General features: G+C 40.3%; 1 protein-coding gene across 1 annotated transcript; it reads left to right on the top strand.

Annotated features, from left to right (window-relative positions):
• The first annotated feature begins 1,420 nt into the window (after window positions 1–1,420).
• Window positions 1,421–19,320, top strand: cradd (CARD and death domain containing adaptor protein). Its single transcript, XM_030046265.1, has 2 exons — window positions 1,421–2,003; window positions 16,554–19,320. Exons 1-2 carry the CDS (start codon window positions 1,649–1,651, stop codon window positions 16,847–16,849), a joined length of 651 nt encoding a protein of 216 aa, XP_029902125.1. The 5' UTR covers window positions 1,421–1,648; the 3' UTR covers window positions 16,850–19,320.
• Window positions 19,321–19,560: the final 240 nt, after the last annotated feature.

The following is a 19,560-nucleotide window of genomic DNA, read 5'->3' as shown; positions in this document are numbered from 1 at the left end:
GCTGGAGGCCTAGTCTACATCTTTTTGGGTCAAAAAAGCAATCAGGAGGGAGAATCCGCTGTCAGTTGTTTTGCTTTTATAAATATTTTGCCATACATGCCCTACAGAGGCTAAGCAGATGTATTTCTCATTCCACTCTTACTCTGATATTGGTTGTGTCTCCCTGTATCATATGGCACTATATCATATCTTATGGGGTCCTGGCAATTTTGATAAAAGACCTCTATGAACATCTTTAGACAGATATATTTTTGATAATTTTCTTGTTTTTCCATTTGTTTCCAGTGATTTTGTGATTTATAGTAATTTAATTTTGAATATCAAATTATATTTCTCAAGAAATTATATATATATATATATATATATATATATATATATATATATATATATATATATATATATATATATAATTTATTTATTTTACTGGTTTCTTTGTAATTTTTTGTCATTTCCTGCAAATTTGTGACATGCCTTTTTTCCTGATGGTATTTTCTGGGTGGGCCTGGGTTTGTCCCTGATTTCCCTTAAGTACATGTGGATGCCCTCCTTCCACAGCACCACAGACTGTCTGCTTCAGATTTCTACACATTCTCACATGTGTGTCATCTAATTTAGGTATAATGTTTTAAAATAGGATCACATGCCCAACTATGCTACCTCCTCTGAACTTATGTATTTTTGGCAATATATGGTTAAAAATGGAGTAGTGCAAAACGCACTTCACAATAAGGGCAATTCTTGCCTCAATGTGTGCAGATCTCTGTTGTATTGAGTATGATAAATCAAACTCTCAAATCACTTCCATGACACCTTAACCCTTTGAGGACCAGAGGTCAGTGGGCGGATTGTTATTTTGAAAGGTTGTATTTAACCTTTTAAGCTAAATTCAGTTTATTTATTTTTATTATTATTTTTTGTGTATTTACTTATTCAATTGCTTATTTATGGGGCAATTTATAGTAACAGCAATTTTATTTTTGTAATTTGGGGTAGGTTTCTTTTACTTTAAATATAGAGTTAAAGTAATTCTAAAGTGCTTTTTTAAACTAATTTCTGGCTAATTTTCTGGTCATGTCTTGCTAATTTACTCATCGCCTTTTTTCCTTTGTTTTGGGGAAAAATAAAGAAAATTTACTCAGCCTTCAAAGGGTTAAAAATAACGCGGGAGCACATAACTTAACATCTCATGAATTTGCAGGGTTTTCTGGTAAATTCGCCACAGATGATCCACCACGCGACACTTAAAATAATTATAATTTTAAAAATATATATTTTTTTGTAATTGGTTCACAGTGCTTGTTAACGGTGTATTTTTCTACAAGAGGATTTTGGAAACAACAGTCATTTCCTTGGTATAAGTGCAGCCTGGTGCACTGCATGGAAGCCAAATTGAGCAGTTCTTCCCAGGCCGTCATAAATTGTGTTTTATTTTGACAAACACGTCGACCTCTTCAGCGCGTTTGGCTTGATCATCATACCGTACTAGACGAGCGTTAACCTCGTTTTTTTAATCATAACATTGGTTCCGCTGGCACGTTTCCAGTCGGACCAAATATTATTGAGCAAAACCACCGAAACTGGATTAGTTGTTGCTCCACAACTAGTTTCCATGAACTAACTGAGTCACTCTGTTGAGTTATGAGGCGATATGGTTTTACGAGACAGCAGACTCCTAGTTAGCAGTCTGTGTGCAGCTAACATGGAGCCACGACACAGAGAAATCCTCAGGAAACACAGAGTGGAGCTGTCAAACCAGCTGCTAGTCAGCGACACGGTGCTTCCATTCCTGTACCAGGAGAGCGTTTTAACGGAGAGTCAGGTTGAGGAGATTGAGTCGCAGATAAGCAACAAAAAGAAAACGCTGAGGCTGCTGGATATCCTGCCGAGCCGCGGTCCGCTCGCCTTCGACGCGTTTCTCAGGTCGCTGGAGGAGTTTAGCTGGCTGAGGGACAAAATACTGCAGGAGCTCCAGGCACAGCGAGCAGCGGGACTGGCCTCGAAAGGTGAGGCTTTCAGGGGAAAACACGGAGCCTAATCCATTTCAGGCATTCTTATGATACTTCAGTGACCTCATAAAAAACGAGCGAGTTCCTCAGACACAAATACTGGAGATATTTTCCTGACACGTACTGAGTGACATATTGGTTCAAGTACATTAGCCTTAACTCATGTACGTCATATCACTCCGCCCGATCTTAATCCCCACAGACACGCTGTATAGTGTGTTATAGTCTCTAATTTACATAAACATATAAAGAGTGGATTTACCAAATCATAAACCATTAGTCAAAGCATATAGAACTTCCAGCCATAACCAAAATAAGATTATCTTAACACTAATTTTCCATGTCATGATACACTCCAAAAATGGAATGTATCCCATTCATATACCAAAACCCCATTAATTTTACTACCAGAGAAATAGTTTGTGAAGGTCAAATAATTAGTTTATGGTGTAAATTAAACTTCCCACTAGTTAAAACTGCCCTTGTGTCCCTGAAAGGACACTGATAACCCCATCAGTTCACAACATAGTCCAATCCCTCTCTCCATGTTATGCCCCACCCCAACATCCTGTTTACACTGGACACACATCCAATTATGTAAGCAAGATGCTGTCAAAATGGCATTTCACTGTAACCATCCCAATTTCCTAACACATCATCCTGCTGAAAATCAGACAGCCATCGCCCATTCATTGCTCTTCTGCACCACAGGCCTGAGCACATGCACACTGGCATGACAGTGGGGAAAAATGTGTGCATAGAGTTTCAGGGAGCCATCAGATTTAAAACCTTCACTTCAGGAGATGGTACCAGTGCAGTAAAACATCATGTATAAATAAACTCCCCCTTGCTCTCATACTGTTACATATTTGTTGATCAGTGGTGCTAAACACATTCCAGGATTTGTTTTGGAATGAAGTGTTGTCATTTACTTGTTTACTTGTGCCCACATTCCCTCAACTGGCCTCATGCACTTCAGTCAGTGATTTCCTACATTTCCTAGAATGCCTTTCAGCCACGCCCAAAGAAAACCTGCGTAAACTCATGGCTTCCATATAAAGTTAGTGTACCATATAGTCATTTAAAGTTGTGGCTGGCTAGAGAATTTGGCCATCTCTGTGATTGTGCCCACCACAACATGTCTTGGCGGTTGCATTCTGGTCTATTTAGTCTAGTCAGTGGAGAAATCTACCATGGATTTGATTGCTGAACGAAGGAAAGAAGCCCTTTTTTGAGGGACTGACATCAAAACCTGATGTCATTGTTGTTTTAGATAATTGAAACAAGTCCATGTAGCAGCTGGAAATTAGTGATGCTTCTGAATCACAGTGCCAAATTTAGGCAAAGCATGAACACTGCATTTGAGGCAAATAATTGCTCCTTAATGGTTTTCTCAGTTGCATTTGAATGTTTTGCTTATGTAAAAATACCATGACTGGCTTTTCTTATTGAACCCAGGAGAGAATGGGATGGAGTGTGTTGGAGTTCTCCAGTAACCAGCTAAAGCTGAGAGAGAGAGAGAGAGAGAGAGAGAGAGAGAGAGAGAGAGAGAGAGAGAGAGAGAGAGAGAGAGAGAGAGAGAGAGAGAGAGGAGAGAGAGAGAGAGAGAGAGAGAGAGAGAGAGAGAGAGAGAGAGAGAGAGAGAGAGAGAGAGAGAGAGAGAGAGAGAGAGAGAGATGCTTGTTCATATGTTTTCATGTGCTCCAGGAATAGTCTTAATTGTTTTGATTAGTAATTTAGCATTGGTGAGGCCCATTTTTCCCTTGTCCCTGCTTCTCCGCTCTGCTGACAGATTGTGCTTCAGCCGGGAGTGGATGAAGACTCCCTGTCCTGAGTCTGTTCAGTACAGCGGGATGTTGTGTTTCCTCAGCGTTCCGCAAATTAAAACTTTGGCACAGTAGCCACAAATAAAGCCAGCTCCTTCAGGGAGGCTTTTTATTCATTTTTCTTCATACCAGATTTAAGAGCTTCACACAAAGGAATATTGTAAACACTAAAAGAAAGCGTGCAGTCTCAATTGCACTTTCCATGTCTAAGATTTCTTGGGGTGAGGGGGTTCAGATAGTTCCATAAAGTATTTCTGAGTGAGAATGAGGAGCAATATTTTGATATATATGCTTCTTTTCCCAGCTGAGCGGACTGTTCAGTGTCATGCAGTTCATTCTGATTTACAGTGAGTTAAGGGTGGAGATTTTGTTGTTGTTGTTGCTGTTTATAATTTTGTATGGCAATTGTTTTTTATGGTTGTATTTATAATAGCCTATGTACATGGTTACATGACAGCGAGGGCATTTGCAAATTTCAGCTTAAAAAAGCAATTTTTTGGTTTTATGCCTTATTATTATTGCTATGTCATTGTAAAATTATGAGTTTAAATAGTAGGCAACCCTCTCCGTATATCCCAACTGTAAATATCTCAAGATGATTGTCTCCATTTGACTCTCCAACACTGTTAATCTTGTAAGTCACTCAGAGGTCCATATGGCAAAACAGACCATAATATGATTTTTATTTATTTATTTATTTATTTATTTATTTATTTATTTTTTAAAACAATACAGGCATTTTGCTGAAGCACTCAACCAGGGCAACTTGCAACCAGTGCAACAGGAGAATAAGCTTTAAGTGCTTGGAAAAGAATTAAGAGCTGGCATTAGAGTAGATGGGATTTTTCTATTTAAAGATAAGAGCATTTTAAAGTGAGTATAGCAGGAACATATGTGAGAGAGCACATGATTCAGGGGGGAGAGAAGTGTGATGTGATGAGATGAGATGAGCTTGCAGATGGGAAGTGACTGCTGCCATGACAACTAAACCAAATGCCCCACACACATGCAGCTGTAAAATGCTCAAAATCTGTACAGTAGAGCTGAACAATTAATCGAAATATCAAAATCTTAATTTGGCCAATTGCTGCAAATGTTTTGGGGAAAATGTGCCACAAAACACTGTCATTAGTAAACTCTTATGAAGCTACAGAGACAACCTTGGCTCCAATTTTTTTCCATGTTTGCTATTTTAATATCTTTTTCAGTGAAAATTCTAATGCAAAAATTATCATTCCTACTAAATTGTGACTCATAATGTATTTGCAATGTCTGTCAAATTAATGACAGTATGATTTTTTTTTTTTTTGCCACATTGTTCGATCCTAATATATAGTTTGCAGTCCACAACATACCTTGCATTGTCACCATGCACTGTTAGTGAGGCCTCGTCGTCCTTGTGTCCCATCTGTCAGGGAAACTACAAGTTGTCAGTATGTCCCTGCAACACGTCCTAGTTGTGCAATCTGTGAATTCACGAAGCCACTCTGCACTTCATTCCGAGTGGAGGAGCTCCAGGCATCGCCTTGCTCCTGCTCATCCCACATCTCAGCCACTACAGTTCTTGCTTTGAGACACAGTTGTTTATTTGCAGAGATATTTATATAATCATCTTTATGTCATAAGATTTACATGTGAATTCTGTTTGAAGACACAAATAATATCTCACATTATAAGATGTTTTTAATCCATGGCTTTTCAGTGCTACAACTATGCATCGGCTCTTGGCCAGCAAAGATAATACGCTTTTCAGGTTCTGAGGAGGGAAATAATAACGTTAGTTAACTGTTTCCAGGCAGATGGAAGTAACACTACCCTTTTTGTCATCTTTCCAAATAAAGCCAGTTTTACTTAAGAGGCTCTATATTTAAGTGATCTTTCCTATTTTGGGACAAAAAAATTCACCTCAGCATTTGCCTCCCATTATTAACTCTGTTTGAGAAAAAACACAGTAAGCATCTTTAAACAAGATGTAAATGCAGTATTGTGGATTAGCAGCCCAGGGGAGTCGCCAAGCATATTTGACCATATCAGTCTCTTACTGCAGCTATCAGGAATCTGATGTCATGTGGAATTGTGGAGAACATGGCAACTATTGACTGACTACGAATGTGGTGTATTGATTATGTTATTCCACATATGCGTGACCTGTTGTAAAAGTTGCTGGAGGTAGTCTACCATTTTTTGAAGACAGCACTATTCTTTTGAAGGGTGTAGAGGGTTTATTATTTCATAGTTTTATTACTTCATGGTGTGATAGAGGAATCTGGCATCACACTCTTGCTATTCTTTGATGTGCTGAGCTACACGGTTGTGTCACCATTTGATGAACTTTTTTTTCAAACCAGTTCCAAATAAAACATGAATTTCAATGAAATTTAATGAAATCAGCCTGTAATAAATTCTCTTCCTAAAATCAAACGCAGTTTGCGCCTTAGCCAGTGGCTCTTTTATCTTCTCTTCTGTGCCTGACTTTGTGTAGCTTCTCCCAGCAATCAGTAACTTGTGTGAGACTTGCGTAAGTTTACCATGGCAATATAAAACTTAAGTACCACTGGCATGGCCCGAAGAGCCATTGTTATCAGATGGAGTATAGACTAAGCCCCTTTCTTCGGTCCTTTCCTGGTATTGTTGGGAAACAGGGCTGGAGAATGTGGCCCTTCCCTTGCTGCAGAGAACGGGGTATTGGAGACATGCCATACCGATTACAGACCATAAATTCATGACGGAGCAGGCAGGGCTGTGTTCTTGTTTTCCTGGCGAGCAGCGCCCGGGCCAGACTCCCCCCTTCTTTTATTGCCTGCCTCCTGCTTTCCAGGAATCTTGGCAGGAGCAGCCTCTCCCTATTAGAGCTGCAGAAGCTAACACAGGCCCAGAGAGACACTGGCAGTGGACCAATCACATGCTCAAGATCCATATTCATCCTGAACACCTGATGTGGCTTTTTTTTTGTGTGTGTGTGTGTGGTCCATTTTGGAGACACTTTAAACCGTTTAACTTGACATTCTTTTTTTTTTTTTTTTTACAAGACATGCTTTGTGGACAGAGTAGTCAACAAAGCTCTAGCATCTTTTTTTCCCCAAGCTGTGCTTTTCTCTGAAAAGCCAAGGGAGTCAGATGTCTCTCACTCTTCCCTGGGAGTCAAACAAGGAATTAAGCGATTTTTCATCTAAACAGGTCAAAGCTGTGTTCACTCCCTCACTCCACATATGTAAGCATGTAACAGTGAGTCTCTATTGTACACCACAAATTTGGCATTATGAAGCTGCCTGTTAAAAAGGTTTGGTTAAGCCATAACGTATACACTGGCCATGTTTACGTGTGCACAATATTGCAACTACTGCCAGCCCAGTACCAAAGATAATAGTGCAGTAAAACTGTTCACATGATTCTACCAAGTGACCTTTCCGCTAATAATCTTGCTTTACATGTTCCGTCTTGTTACTGTGAATAGGCAGACAAGGCAGACTACGTCATCGCCTACACATGAGCAGCTTGATGACACTTACAGTTAAGGTGTGTCCATGTTCTGACTGGTCTGTGTTAATGCCAGCAAAATGGGGGTTCTCCATATGCTGTTGTAATTACACTAGAATAATCATCAGAGTGTGGTATTTACCTGAGTTATGCTTTAATTCCTGTTACTGCCTTAAAGCAGAATTGAACTTTGGTAGAGTGTTGGGTTGTATTCTGTGTTTGCGTCTCTCCATTCAGTTCTATAGAGCGGCAAAGCAGCTCTCAAATGAACACTTTTAGCACATAACCCAGTGTGAACAAAGGGGATTATTCCAATATTCTAAAGACAGAAAGACCTGGTACCCATTTTTTTTTTTTTTATTAAAAAAAAAAAAAAAAAAAAGCTCTGTTCTTGTTATTTTCCTATTTGAATTGAATTGGAAAGTAGATCCGGCAGGTTGCATCTACAGAAAAACTACACTACAGAAGAAACAACCTGATAGTACTTTCACAGATAATTGTATTTACACACAAAACACACAAAAAATGGTACCGGAACTTCTTGTTTTTTATATTTACATTATCTGTTTTGTTTGCATTTGTTTATGCAGTAAAAATGTTATTTTAAGAGCTGCTTTGCCGCTCTATAGAAACTGAATTAGCAGCCCAGGTGAGCACAGAGCAACTAATGAGGAGATTTTACCACCATGTGGACTCGTGTCATGTCCAAGTAACCATACAGCCCAACCTCTACCAAAATTCAGTGTTTCTGTAAGTACATATCGATCCTGTTTTTTGTGCACGTGTAAAAATGGCTACTGTATAAAAAGTCTTGAGCTGATGAATTTTATTTTTCTTAATTCAGTGAACTTTTGTGCTCAGATTCAGCTCACCCCACCAAACCATCACCTTTATTCCATGCAGTACAGCATTGTACTTCTGAGTGTTTGCATTTTTCCATTTCTGTTTTTCTTGAAATCCAACTTTAAATGGCAAAAAAAGACTTTCCATTAAGATTTGATTATTTTTTGTTTACGTAAAAGCAGACCAGTCCGAGCCTGGTTTTACAGGGTGTGTTTATTGGGTGTGTGTGTGTTTGTCTGCTTATGAAGTGTTAGACATTGTGTTCACCCTTCTGTGTGAAAATGTACACGACATGTTTTCCTACTCATTTCCACGAAAGGGAAAGACATAACAGAGGTGGACCACCCGCTCTCTTTATACTCATAAAGTAGAAGTTTATAGAAAACGTGCATATTTTGCCAGAAGTGGAGAGTTTTTCTAAGAAGAGGGAAAGCTCGGCTCTACATTGCACCAAATGTCAGCAATGCTCTTACTTCTATGATTGAGTGCACCAAACATTTTTTTCGGCATGAACCGGAGATCATGTTATGTCATACTCCTGACTCAGTGGCACAGAGCCTCACCTCAGTCATGTGCAGTTGCCACGTCAAGCCTTTCTTTCTGTGGCATAAGGGGGTGGATTTGTCCAATGAGAAGACAGTCTGCTGGGACAACGCCTCTCATGGAGAGCAAATCCAAAAGCACAACAGGAGGATACAGGTGCACATTTGTGTCGGTGAACTTTGAAATCCTCTCGTGTTTGCATGTAGCTTTGAGTTCAGGTACTATTATGTCATATTACCAATGGTGGACATGTTGTTTTAACCTTTTGAAACCTGTGCAAATTCACTTGATTTCTGCCTGAAGGTTACATGTTTTAATTACAAGAAAACAATCTTCATAATTATGAAAAATATATATTTAAATGGCAGATCGGTGATGCTGGATTGACATCAGATTTCACATGAGGGTTAAAGGCAACTAGCAAATCAGCAAAAAAATAGAAAACAAAACAAACAATTAGCACACAAAAAACAAGAATATTACCCAAATTACTTGATTTCTTTCAAAATTATGGGGAAAGATCATTAGCGAAGGACAAGAAAAAAATATTACTTGAAAATTACCCCAAAAAATATAGAGAGATAGATAAATATGATTACTATAAATATATCTAAAAAATAAATAAATAAAAAAATAAAAAAGAAATGAAGGGAATTTTGTTGTTAAGAGGCTGAAATCGTACCAAACACCAACACACAAATTTGCCTTCACGTGGTGCTTAACTGCCGCTAACAAGAAGGTGGCTACTAGTGGTTACTTAGAGTGTGTGTATTTCTCCATGTGCTTATACTGTCAGTGGGTGTTGTGCGTACTTTGCCTGTGTCATTAGCCTTCTTTCCATCCAACTGTCAAGCAGATTTTTGCACAAACTCTCGAAATGTCATAAAACCCAAAATGCCATTTAGAGGTATTTCCATCATCTCATCTGAATTGAATAAATTGAATTTTCTGAATGTTGGGAATGGATGAAAAGAGTCTTTCAAGGATTTATTAGTTTTGGTTAAGCTGTTATTGTGCTCTAGCATGAGTTAATGCTGTTCATATTTGATGCTTTCATCTGGAGAGCAAAAAGAAACTCACTTCTAACGCACCAACTAATAGTCTTCCAGCTATTCTGGAGACGTTTAGACGTCAGAAAAAACCATGTACTATTACTTTAACACAGCAACTGCTGATACAATATACATGAATGAAAATCCAGCTTCACAGTTGGCTTTTGCCTTGTTTTGTTGATGCCTTACAGAGGGGAGGCTGAAAATAGGTGACAGAGCGGGGGTGGGAGGTGACCTCATGCAAATCTCGCCTGGCACAACCTTTTATCGCAAACAGTTTTGATCCACTTGTTACAACTGTTATTTGCCGAAGCGAAGAGTCCAGCCATAGAACACAGAGCGGAGGGTTTTGATGACGTGAGTTTTGGTTCAGAGTCAGCAGGCATGTCTCCCGTATACTGTCCAAAGGTGACAGGCCCCTTTGTTGTTCATATCCTGGCGTAACAAACCAAATGCTCACAGTGTCCCTGCTCCTCCACACACTACAGTTTGACCGTTTGGTAGTAGTTTTTCAAAGTCCATACTCATGCCAATATTTTTGCATTGCAGCTGCTGATACTTTTACTCAATACATTTAAATACATTCATATTTTTCCTTAAATGTGCAGTTTTTTCACAAATGAATTCTAGTCAGGTGGAAAAGTCTGTTAGTCAGTCAGCTCCTTCCCTGCTGTTAGGACGTTTGCGTGGCCAGGACTGTGCAGCTGAGTGGAGACCCAAAGCAGCAACAACCACCAGGTTTCTTAAAGCAGAACGCTGGGTTGAATAGTTCCCTGGATGTGATATGAGGTCACATGGTGGGGAAATACACTATATTGCCAAAAGTATTCGCTCATCTGCCTTCACGCATATGAACGTGAGTGACATCCCATTCGTAAAACCATAGTAATATGATGTCTGCCCACCCTTTGCTGCTATAACAGCTTCAACTCTTCTAGGAAGGCTTTCCACAAGGTTTAGGAGTGTGTTTATGGGAATTTTAGACCATTCTTCCAGAAGTGCATTTGTGAGGTCAAACACTGATGTTGGACGAGAAGGCCTGGCTCACAGTCTCCGTTCTAATTCATCCCAAAGGTGTTCTGTCGGGTTGAGGTCAGGACTGTGCAGGCCAGTCAAGTTCTTCCACACCAAGCTGGCTCATCCATGTCTTTCTGGACCTTGCTTTGTGCACTGGTGCTCAGTCATGTTGGAACAGGAAGGGGCCCGCTCCAAACTGTTCCCACAAAGTTGGGAGCATGAAATTGTCCAAAATGTCTTGGTATGCTGAAGCTTTAAGAGTTCCTTTCACTGGAACTAAGGGGCCAAGCCCAGCTCCCGAAAAACAAGCCCACACCATAATCCCCCCTCCACCAAACTTTACACTTGGCACAATGCAGTCAGACAAGTACTGTTCTCCTGGCAACCGCCAAACCCAGACTCGCCCATCAGATTGCCAGACGTGAAGCGTAATTCGTCACTCCAGAGAACACGTCTCCACTGCTCTAGAGTCCAGTGGCGGCGTTGCTTTACACCATTGCATCCGACACTTTGCATTGTACTTGGTGATGTAAGGCTTGGATGCAGCTGCTCGGCCATGGAAACCCATTCCATGAAGCTCTCTACACACTGTTCTTGAGCTAATCTGAAGATCACATCAAGTTTGGAGGTCTGTAGCTACTGACTGCAGAAAGTTGGCGACCTCTGCGCACTATGCGCGCTGACCCTGCTCTGTGATTTTACGTGGCCTTCCACTTCGTGGCTGAGTTGCTGTTGTTCCCAATCACTTCCACTTTGATATAGTACCACTAACAGTTGATTGTGGAATATTTAGTTGTGAGGAAATTTCACGACTGGACTTATTGCACAGGTGGCATCCTATCACAGTACCACGAGAGCAACCCATCCTTTCACAAATGTTTGTAGAAGTAGTCTGCATGCCCAGGTGCTTGATTTTATACACCTGTGGCCATGGAAGTGATTGGAACACCTGAATTCAATGATTTGGATAGCTGACTGAATACTTTTGGCAATATAGTGTATCTTCATTAGCTGCCCCATGCTTCCCCAGGCTGCTGATCAAAAGCAAAACCACTCCCAAAATAACACTTTTAGCACATAAACAAAAACCAATAAAGCACATTATGGCAATGTAAATTCCAGTATCCATTTTGAGGAAATTAAATATCTCTTTTCTTACTGGACAGTATTCTCAAAAAATGTAATTACACCAAAAAGGGTACCAGGGCTTGTTTTTTCTTTTTGGCATAATCTGATTTTTATATTGGTTAACGTGCTAAAAAGGTATTTTGGTTGTGTTTTTGCTGCACCATGAAGTGAGTTGAGAGATTGGCAGTCAGCGGAGCATGGAGCAACTAATGAGGATATTTCACCATCATGTGACCTCACATCATTGCATGAAGTTATTGCGTAATGATAGGGCCTACAGAAAAAGTAGATCCACCAGTTGCCAAGCAAGAAGGCCAGGAAGGAAAATACAAGCTGTCCAGGTCATGTTCCTCGGTGCTTTAGTATCCGCTGAACACACTCTGCTCCACTTTGGCCATGCACTAGCTCATATGATACAGCTGAACTCAAATATCACACATCACTCAGAGCCATTCACCTCAGATTAACTAGTGTGTACCCAGTTACCCAAGGCTAAAGATCAGCTTCCACAAGGTCTCTCCTCAAACCCACTCACACAGTCACTTGTTGTGATCCATGGAGCCAGCTGTTTTTTGTTTTGTTTTTGAATCATTATTTAAAGGACCATGCCAGTTATTTTCCATACTAAGCATAAAATCTACAAAATGTAGACTTCATTCTCCTAATTTCTGCTAATCTTTTCCCGAAGCAAGCAGTCATATTTTAGAACTCCCATATCATTTTTATACCTTTTATCCAGGCGTTGGTTTCCTTTCATTCCACTACAATATGAAAATAAACTTTCAGAGGCTTCAAACTTTCTTCACACCAGTATTCCATCACTGGAATAGAGTCCTCCACATGAGTTTTCCTAAAAGCAGCAGCACTGTTGTGTTTTCAGGACTTGAATTTGGGCGGAATGAAATGCTCCCTCCACCAAGGAAAATAGTCCCCGGGCAAGCGTTTTACACAGCCAGTTATCATTTGTGTGGTTTATGAATGTGATGACTTTGTTAGCAACAGATGCACAACATTTTAAGGTGGATGTTTCAACCAGAAATTCATATTTGAAAATGGATTACATGTTGTATTGATAATATGTTATGAAATCTTTCGTAGCCCCACCTGATTTGCAAAAAACGTCGCCATGTTGCCATGTGGAGGAATTGAAGTATAGAGGCCAAACATTCAAAATCACTGGTATGATCCTTTAAACTGTGATGCACAACTGGCAGTAAACAGCATTTTCTTGCACTGTGGGTAAACGTTTTAAAGAGAGGCAATAAATAAATGTAAAAAATTATCAGTTAATGTAACATGACTTAGTCCCTGTATGCAAAACACAACTTAACCTGCCCACCAAATTTGACCTGCTGCTTTTTTTTTTTATAGAGGCTTTCTTCGCCGTATACATTTTGTACACTGTTCATTAAAAATAATAATAATAATTGTTACTTGGTGAAAATGTTTTTTACAGCTCCCTCTATAAATGAGATAAATGAAGTATTTATTCATCAGAATGAAAAAGGACAATTCTTTTTGCCTCGCCACCGAGGGTAAAATGATGTTCTGATATGCAACATGGGCCAATTCTTATGAAATATTTGCTAATTTGAATGTGCCGATGACAAAAGAAGTCTTAATACAGAAAACTCTTGCATATTTCTCTCTTTCATGGAGAAATTTTCATTGTGACTGGATGAAAGGATTTTTTTCCTATTTACCTTTCCTGTGGTGCCGAGTCAAGTTGAAAAGATGTTTTAAAATCTGTTACAGAGAGTCCAAACATCTGTTTAAATGTTGTATTTTCTCTGTATCAGAGAGGGAAAAAAAGAAGAAAGTGTGCAGACTTGGGAGGAGGGTTTTTTCTATCAATAATGGTTAAGTGTTTTTTTTTCTTTCTTTTTAAACCCATTCTTTGTGACATTTTTTCCCAGTGTGATGCACAGGCATAACTAGTGTGCACTCAAGTCAGACTCAGCTACTCAGCTCTAAATTGCGAGTTAGGTGAGTTTGTTCAGACTTTGAGCTCTCTCAAGGAAAAGCAGAGCAGGGAAAAGTTCTTGAAACAGGAAAAATAAGCAAAGCAGAAACACAGTCAGGAAATGAAAGATCCCTTTATATCATCTCCATCTTTTCACAGCGTCTGCCCTTTGGCCTATTTTCTATCTTCACCGTGGCCGCTGCTCTCCTCCGTTGCCTCTGTGAGGGTGACTTGATGCTGGGTGTCTGCAGGCAGCTATAAAGCTTATTTCCTGGAACAACGGTGAATAGTTCCTTGCCTGCACGCTCGCAGCTGTTACACAACCAGCAGGTCACCGAGTTGTAAAGAATGGCAACTCTCATGGCTGCACGGCCTGTCAAGTGGGACCATACACATACAGGATAGACTTTATTAGATAAACACATGCGAAGGTTATGTGCGGTGAAAAACCTTTTTGCACTTTCCAGTCTCCTGCACAGAGACATAAACACACATTTCCTCTGTGTCACAGAGACCTGAAAGAAAACAAACAGAATGAGTGTAAGCAACACTGAAAGATTGCAACATCAAACTGTTGACAGTGAAAGAACTGATAGTATTTTTTTGTTGATGCTTCTGACCAATGAATGGATACAAAATTTCACAACCCCCTGATCCACTTTAAAGTACCTAGAGTTAGTATTAGCCCGATATATCAGCTTGCCAATATTTCAGGCCAGTGTTGCGCTCTTAGTAAATATTAAGTATCGGTCAGGCAGCATGGTCTACCTGCATGTTGAAGGTTCCTTTCTCTCTATGGGGCGGTCCACAAAAATTTCCCCATCCTTTGATGGCTACTGTTTTCACTCTTGGGTACTGAAATTTGCCATGGAGGTCAAGTGTATGTGTGGTTATGTGTGTATGAAGGCGTGTACCTGTGGATACTTGAATGTGGATACCCAACCCAAGCCCATGGGTCCCGACAGGTCAGGCCAGGGTCAGACAAAATTTTAGAAATTATGTTTGGGTTCAGGTCGGGTTCGGTCACATTGGTGTTATTTTAGTGAAAAATGACAGACCTACTGTCTGTTCACGGTAACTTCCTGTGTGGTGCTGGAGTTTACGTGACGACACTGAAGGCAACACGTAGGCTATTTCAGTTGGTAAATGTAACCTAGCAATGGAGGACAAGTGAAATCTCAGGCTCGGGTCGGGTTCAGACACAAAAAAAAGAATGCCTGTCGGGTTCGGGTCAGGCTTGGTTACTGCACTCCCGTCTCAGGTTGGGCTCGGACCAAAATATGCATCCCGCCCTGCACTCTAGTGGATGTTCATGTATACATGGTTGCATGTGTTGCACATTCACTCTTGTTTCCATTCTTGCTGCTAATCCATGGAAAAGGATTTCATCAGTTTGTCTCAATGGAGAGTTTTACTGTCCCATCCAGTCCATGCACGCTGAAATTAGTGCATGGACTCAAATGGGGGAACATGTACCCCTAGTGGTACATTGGAGTGCTGCTGGGGGTACATGAGATTTTTTTTAAAAATGTTAATTCAAAATATGAGTCATGCATAATTCCCATAATAATTAGCCTATGCTATAATAAGTTCAGTAAAAAAATGGAAATGTGAGTTTGCTAAAGCACATTTTATATTCAGTTTTCCCTCCAGGTTTCCCGAAGGTGTCAAATGTTTGTGTTTGTGGTTTAAATCTGCTGCCGCGGTTGTCAAGTGAGGACATTTGTTCAACCAAGGAACCAAGGAAACCAAGACAAAAAAAAAAAAAAGCTGAAAATGGATTAGTGATTGATATGTCGCAGTGATACAGCTGAAAACAAGGAGAAAGAAGAGAAAAAGAAGCAAAAACAGAAAGAACAAAATATTCTCAGTATCAGGTTGTTGTTTCACACACTGATGGAGCTGGGTTGAGCCTGTTGCAAAAAGTTGGAAAACCACTTGCTTAAAGGACCGTAACAGTGATTTTGAATGTTGAATGTTTATCCCCTTTGTTACAATTCTCCCACATTTTACATTGCAACAAACCATTTTGAAAATCATTCAAGGGGCACTAAAGATTTAACTACATATAATGAAAATAATCCCTCCATTCTCAAATTTGAATTTTTGGGTGATACACCCGCCTTATAATGTTCTGCTTCTGCAGCTAACAAAGTCATCAACATTTAACTGACAATGATCAAATTTTGAGAAATGAGCCCACACTTACATTTTGAAGGTCGGGTTGTTTAAACTGCCTGACAATAAAATGAAATTAAAAAAAAAAGGATTTGGCAGAACATTAGTAGTGTGGGTATTTTTGCTGCCCTAAATTGAATGAAACTTTGCCACTTTACTATTTCTAACAGGTTTATTTGAAAATCTCATTCATAGTAAATTGGTGGTGTTTTTGTTACGTAAGCTGCTTGTTTACCCAGCACACTTGGCCATCAAATATTTGCAAACTTATCATGTTGATTTGAACAGATACGCATCAAAACCATTTGCTGGCAGCTGCAAAAAAGACAAAAAAGGTGCCAGAGACGATCAGTACCGTTTTGGTGGTAACTCCAATTCTGGAAATGCTGAAGAAATCAAATTGTAAATGTATGCTAATGTAAATCTGAACGGTTCAGTGTGTCTGTGGCCTGCTCAGCCTGGACTGTCACCAAACGCCCATGGCTTCCTACCTCTTATGTTTCTCATCTTCTCTCTGCAGATGACTGGCACATTCCTGAAGCAGTCCTCCAGAAGGTTCCGTCCGACCGGGAGCTGTCCCGGCTAGCCTCCCGCCTCGGTCCCGAATGGGAGTCAGTTCTCCTGGACTTGGGACTGTCTGCGGAGGCGTTGTTTCGCTGTCGAGCCGATCATTCCCTCAGCACCCACGGGCAGGTCCTGGCTGGCCTCATCCAATGGCGGCGGTCTCTTGGGAAGGAAGCCACAGTGCAGCAGCTCCTCCAGAGCCTCCAGGCTGCAGACATCCACCCCTCTATCCTGGAGGAGGTCTTCCACTGACAGATAGCTTTCCCATCCTTTGCAGCGCCTTCCAGCAGCTTCAGAGAAATGTACCCACCACTATTCCTAACATTCCAGATCTGCCATGGATTTGTAAGCCTGCAAACTTCCCATCCTCCTTCTGTCCTGTTATTGTTGTGTGTAAAGTGCAAAAAAGAGAGGACTAAAAGCCAGCAAAGCTTTATTTTTTCTCATCTTAACATTGTCTCACTTATTGACAGTTTGCAACAGTTAGCATTTGGAGCATCCAGCCAGCACTCAGTAACAATGAGAGGAAGACAGCACCACTACTGTCCTACACAACAGCTAGGGGAGAGGGAAATAATATCACATTTTTCAAAATGTGTGAACTGTCCCTTTAAGTGGATAATGCCCTTGGTGCTTCTTGACCTCCCAGTGGACATGGCCATTATAAATGTCAGTGACCCATTACCACCCGAACACAAACACCTGGTAAATACGAGATGGTCACATGATATTTTTCTGACTTTACAAGGTAACAACCTGAATCTGACTGGCTGCTCCTGGCCTCTGGCTGATCATGGACTCTGATTCATTGCATATCACACCAGATCAGCTTTGTTGATTTGATACTGGTAAATCAGTCCAACTTTTCTAATAGCAGCAGTTTAATTTCAGAGCTGATGAGACACAAACGACTCTCTTGAACTGCTGAAACAGCAAATGTGAAAACCAATGCTGATGCTTTTATATTTCTCCTCCAGACTACCAGATAGAAACTTTCCCTGAAAGGAAAAGTGATGCTCACTCAGCAGCCATACATGTGCATTACCAATCTCTCCAAATATTACTGGATAAAATAGTCAGACAGTCCTTGGAGTTAAAGTTTTCACATTATGAGACAAAGGTTTGAATTGAATCGGTTTGATTTGTTCTTTTGCACTGTATTTCTGTGTTACTTGTGTTGCTGTATGAACTCTGTGAGTGTGTGTGTATGTGTGTCTGCGAGCGTCTGCGTGCCTAAGATGCGACTGAATGGAGAGCTGGTTGCTGCTGAATGGTATATTTGATACAGCAGACAGTGTGTCCAAGGCAAATTTCCTTCAGGGACACTAAAGTTAATAAACAGATAAACTTTGTAGAAAACATCTTCACTGCAGCTCCTTGATGCTCAGTTAGTGAGGAGTCGCAGCTTCAAACCACATGATCACCACAAGCCAATTAAATTGCAGCAGCGATTAAAACATTTTAAGAACATACCGACATGAAATTTCATCAGGATCAAGTCCTCGGTGAGCCGTACGTCCACCAAAAATTTTAGAACAAAATCCTATCAGGAGGCATCAAATTTGATACAGAACATTGCACATGTTTGTTATGCTCCTCGCTGAGATGGACAGTTTTGCCTCTTGCACCACTGGTGTCAACCATTGGTCACTAAGGCAATTTTTTGCTATTTACGATCGTTAAAAATGGAACCGAAGTGTAGATGTCATCGGCCGGTTGTCTGACTGGGACAAAACTACGTGAAACATAATCAGGCCATGGCATCACTGGCCCATTTCCTCCAAACCTGGTTTGCTAAGTTGACATGACACAGTGGAGAGCATGAGCAACATTTGGCGCAAATCTGCCAATTTGGGGCACCACATGGTTAAAATTAGAATTTTTGAAATGCTTATAATTAACACTGATTGGCCTAGATGCTTGTGAGTGGTGTCATATGATGCAGAAGCTCATGCCTGCCAGCATTCTTACAGACAGCTCTCTCAGCTATATTTATATTTCTCTCTCCAAATTAATCATTTTTGAACTCCATGACTTTTTAATGAGCTACATGTAGTGCTTTTAAACCTTGTGGCCCTAATTACAGTTGGAACATCAGGATTATACTGGTTGTGAGCGTGACAGGAGTTTTTAATATTTTGATAGAGGACATAGCGTGTGTATTGCTGATTGGTTTTTATTTCAGATCATCCTGTGGCTAATCCGCTCATCATTTGTTCCCCTGGACATGCATTAACTTGTATCTGATGTGTGTATCTCGAGCTTCAATTGACTGGGTGTCTGGCTCACTGAGTGGTTTTCACATTTTCCTGGAATTCCAGTGAAATAAAAGTTCACACAGATATATAACGGACTTACTTGATTCGCTGTAAAGCGCCATCAACAGCCCATTGTGCCTGGAAGCAATCAACAACCCACACGGCCAACACGGCAACAATAGCTCCTCTCACTATATTTCATTAATTCCTCAACAGCCAGTACCAAGGTCAGCTTTCTGTTTGTGTCAAAGTTTTTAAGGTGGTCTGATGGGATTTCCAGTCCTTTCAAAATCGTCCAGCTGTTGGTGCCTTGTGGATTTTTTATGCACATATTTATCTGATAAAGCCTGTTTAAACCAGTCACAACTTTGGTACAATTGATTGGATGTTTTGTTTTGTTTTTTTTTCTTTTATTATTTTTTTACTTGTTGAAATGTGATAAAGTGCAAATAAAATCAAGCTAAGAAGAAATGACCTCTTATTGCCTCTTCTTTTCTTATTTGAAGATTCATGCAGGCTGTACTGTTAATATTTTTGTGTTCCTTTCCATGAAAGTATACAAAGATGCAAACACACACTGTTTGAGCTCCGGTCAAGTCTTGCACGTGATTTGATCCAATGTCCTCACGCCAGTCCTATGAGTTTCTGGGAAAGCTGTGAACTCCAGGTTTATATCCTCTATTTCTTAGAAACCCTGGAAATATT

Source organism: Myripristis murdjan, chromosome 23 (assembly GCF_902150065.1).
Source record: "Myripristis murdjan chromosome 23, fMyrMur1.1, whole genome shotgun sequence".
NCBI classification, from domain to species: Eukaryota; Metazoa; Chordata; class Actinopteri; order Holocentriformes; family Holocentridae; genus Myripristis; species Myripristis murdjan.
Note: the sequence above shows the minus strand (reverse complement) of the source record. Positions and strands in the feature narration are given on the sequence as shown.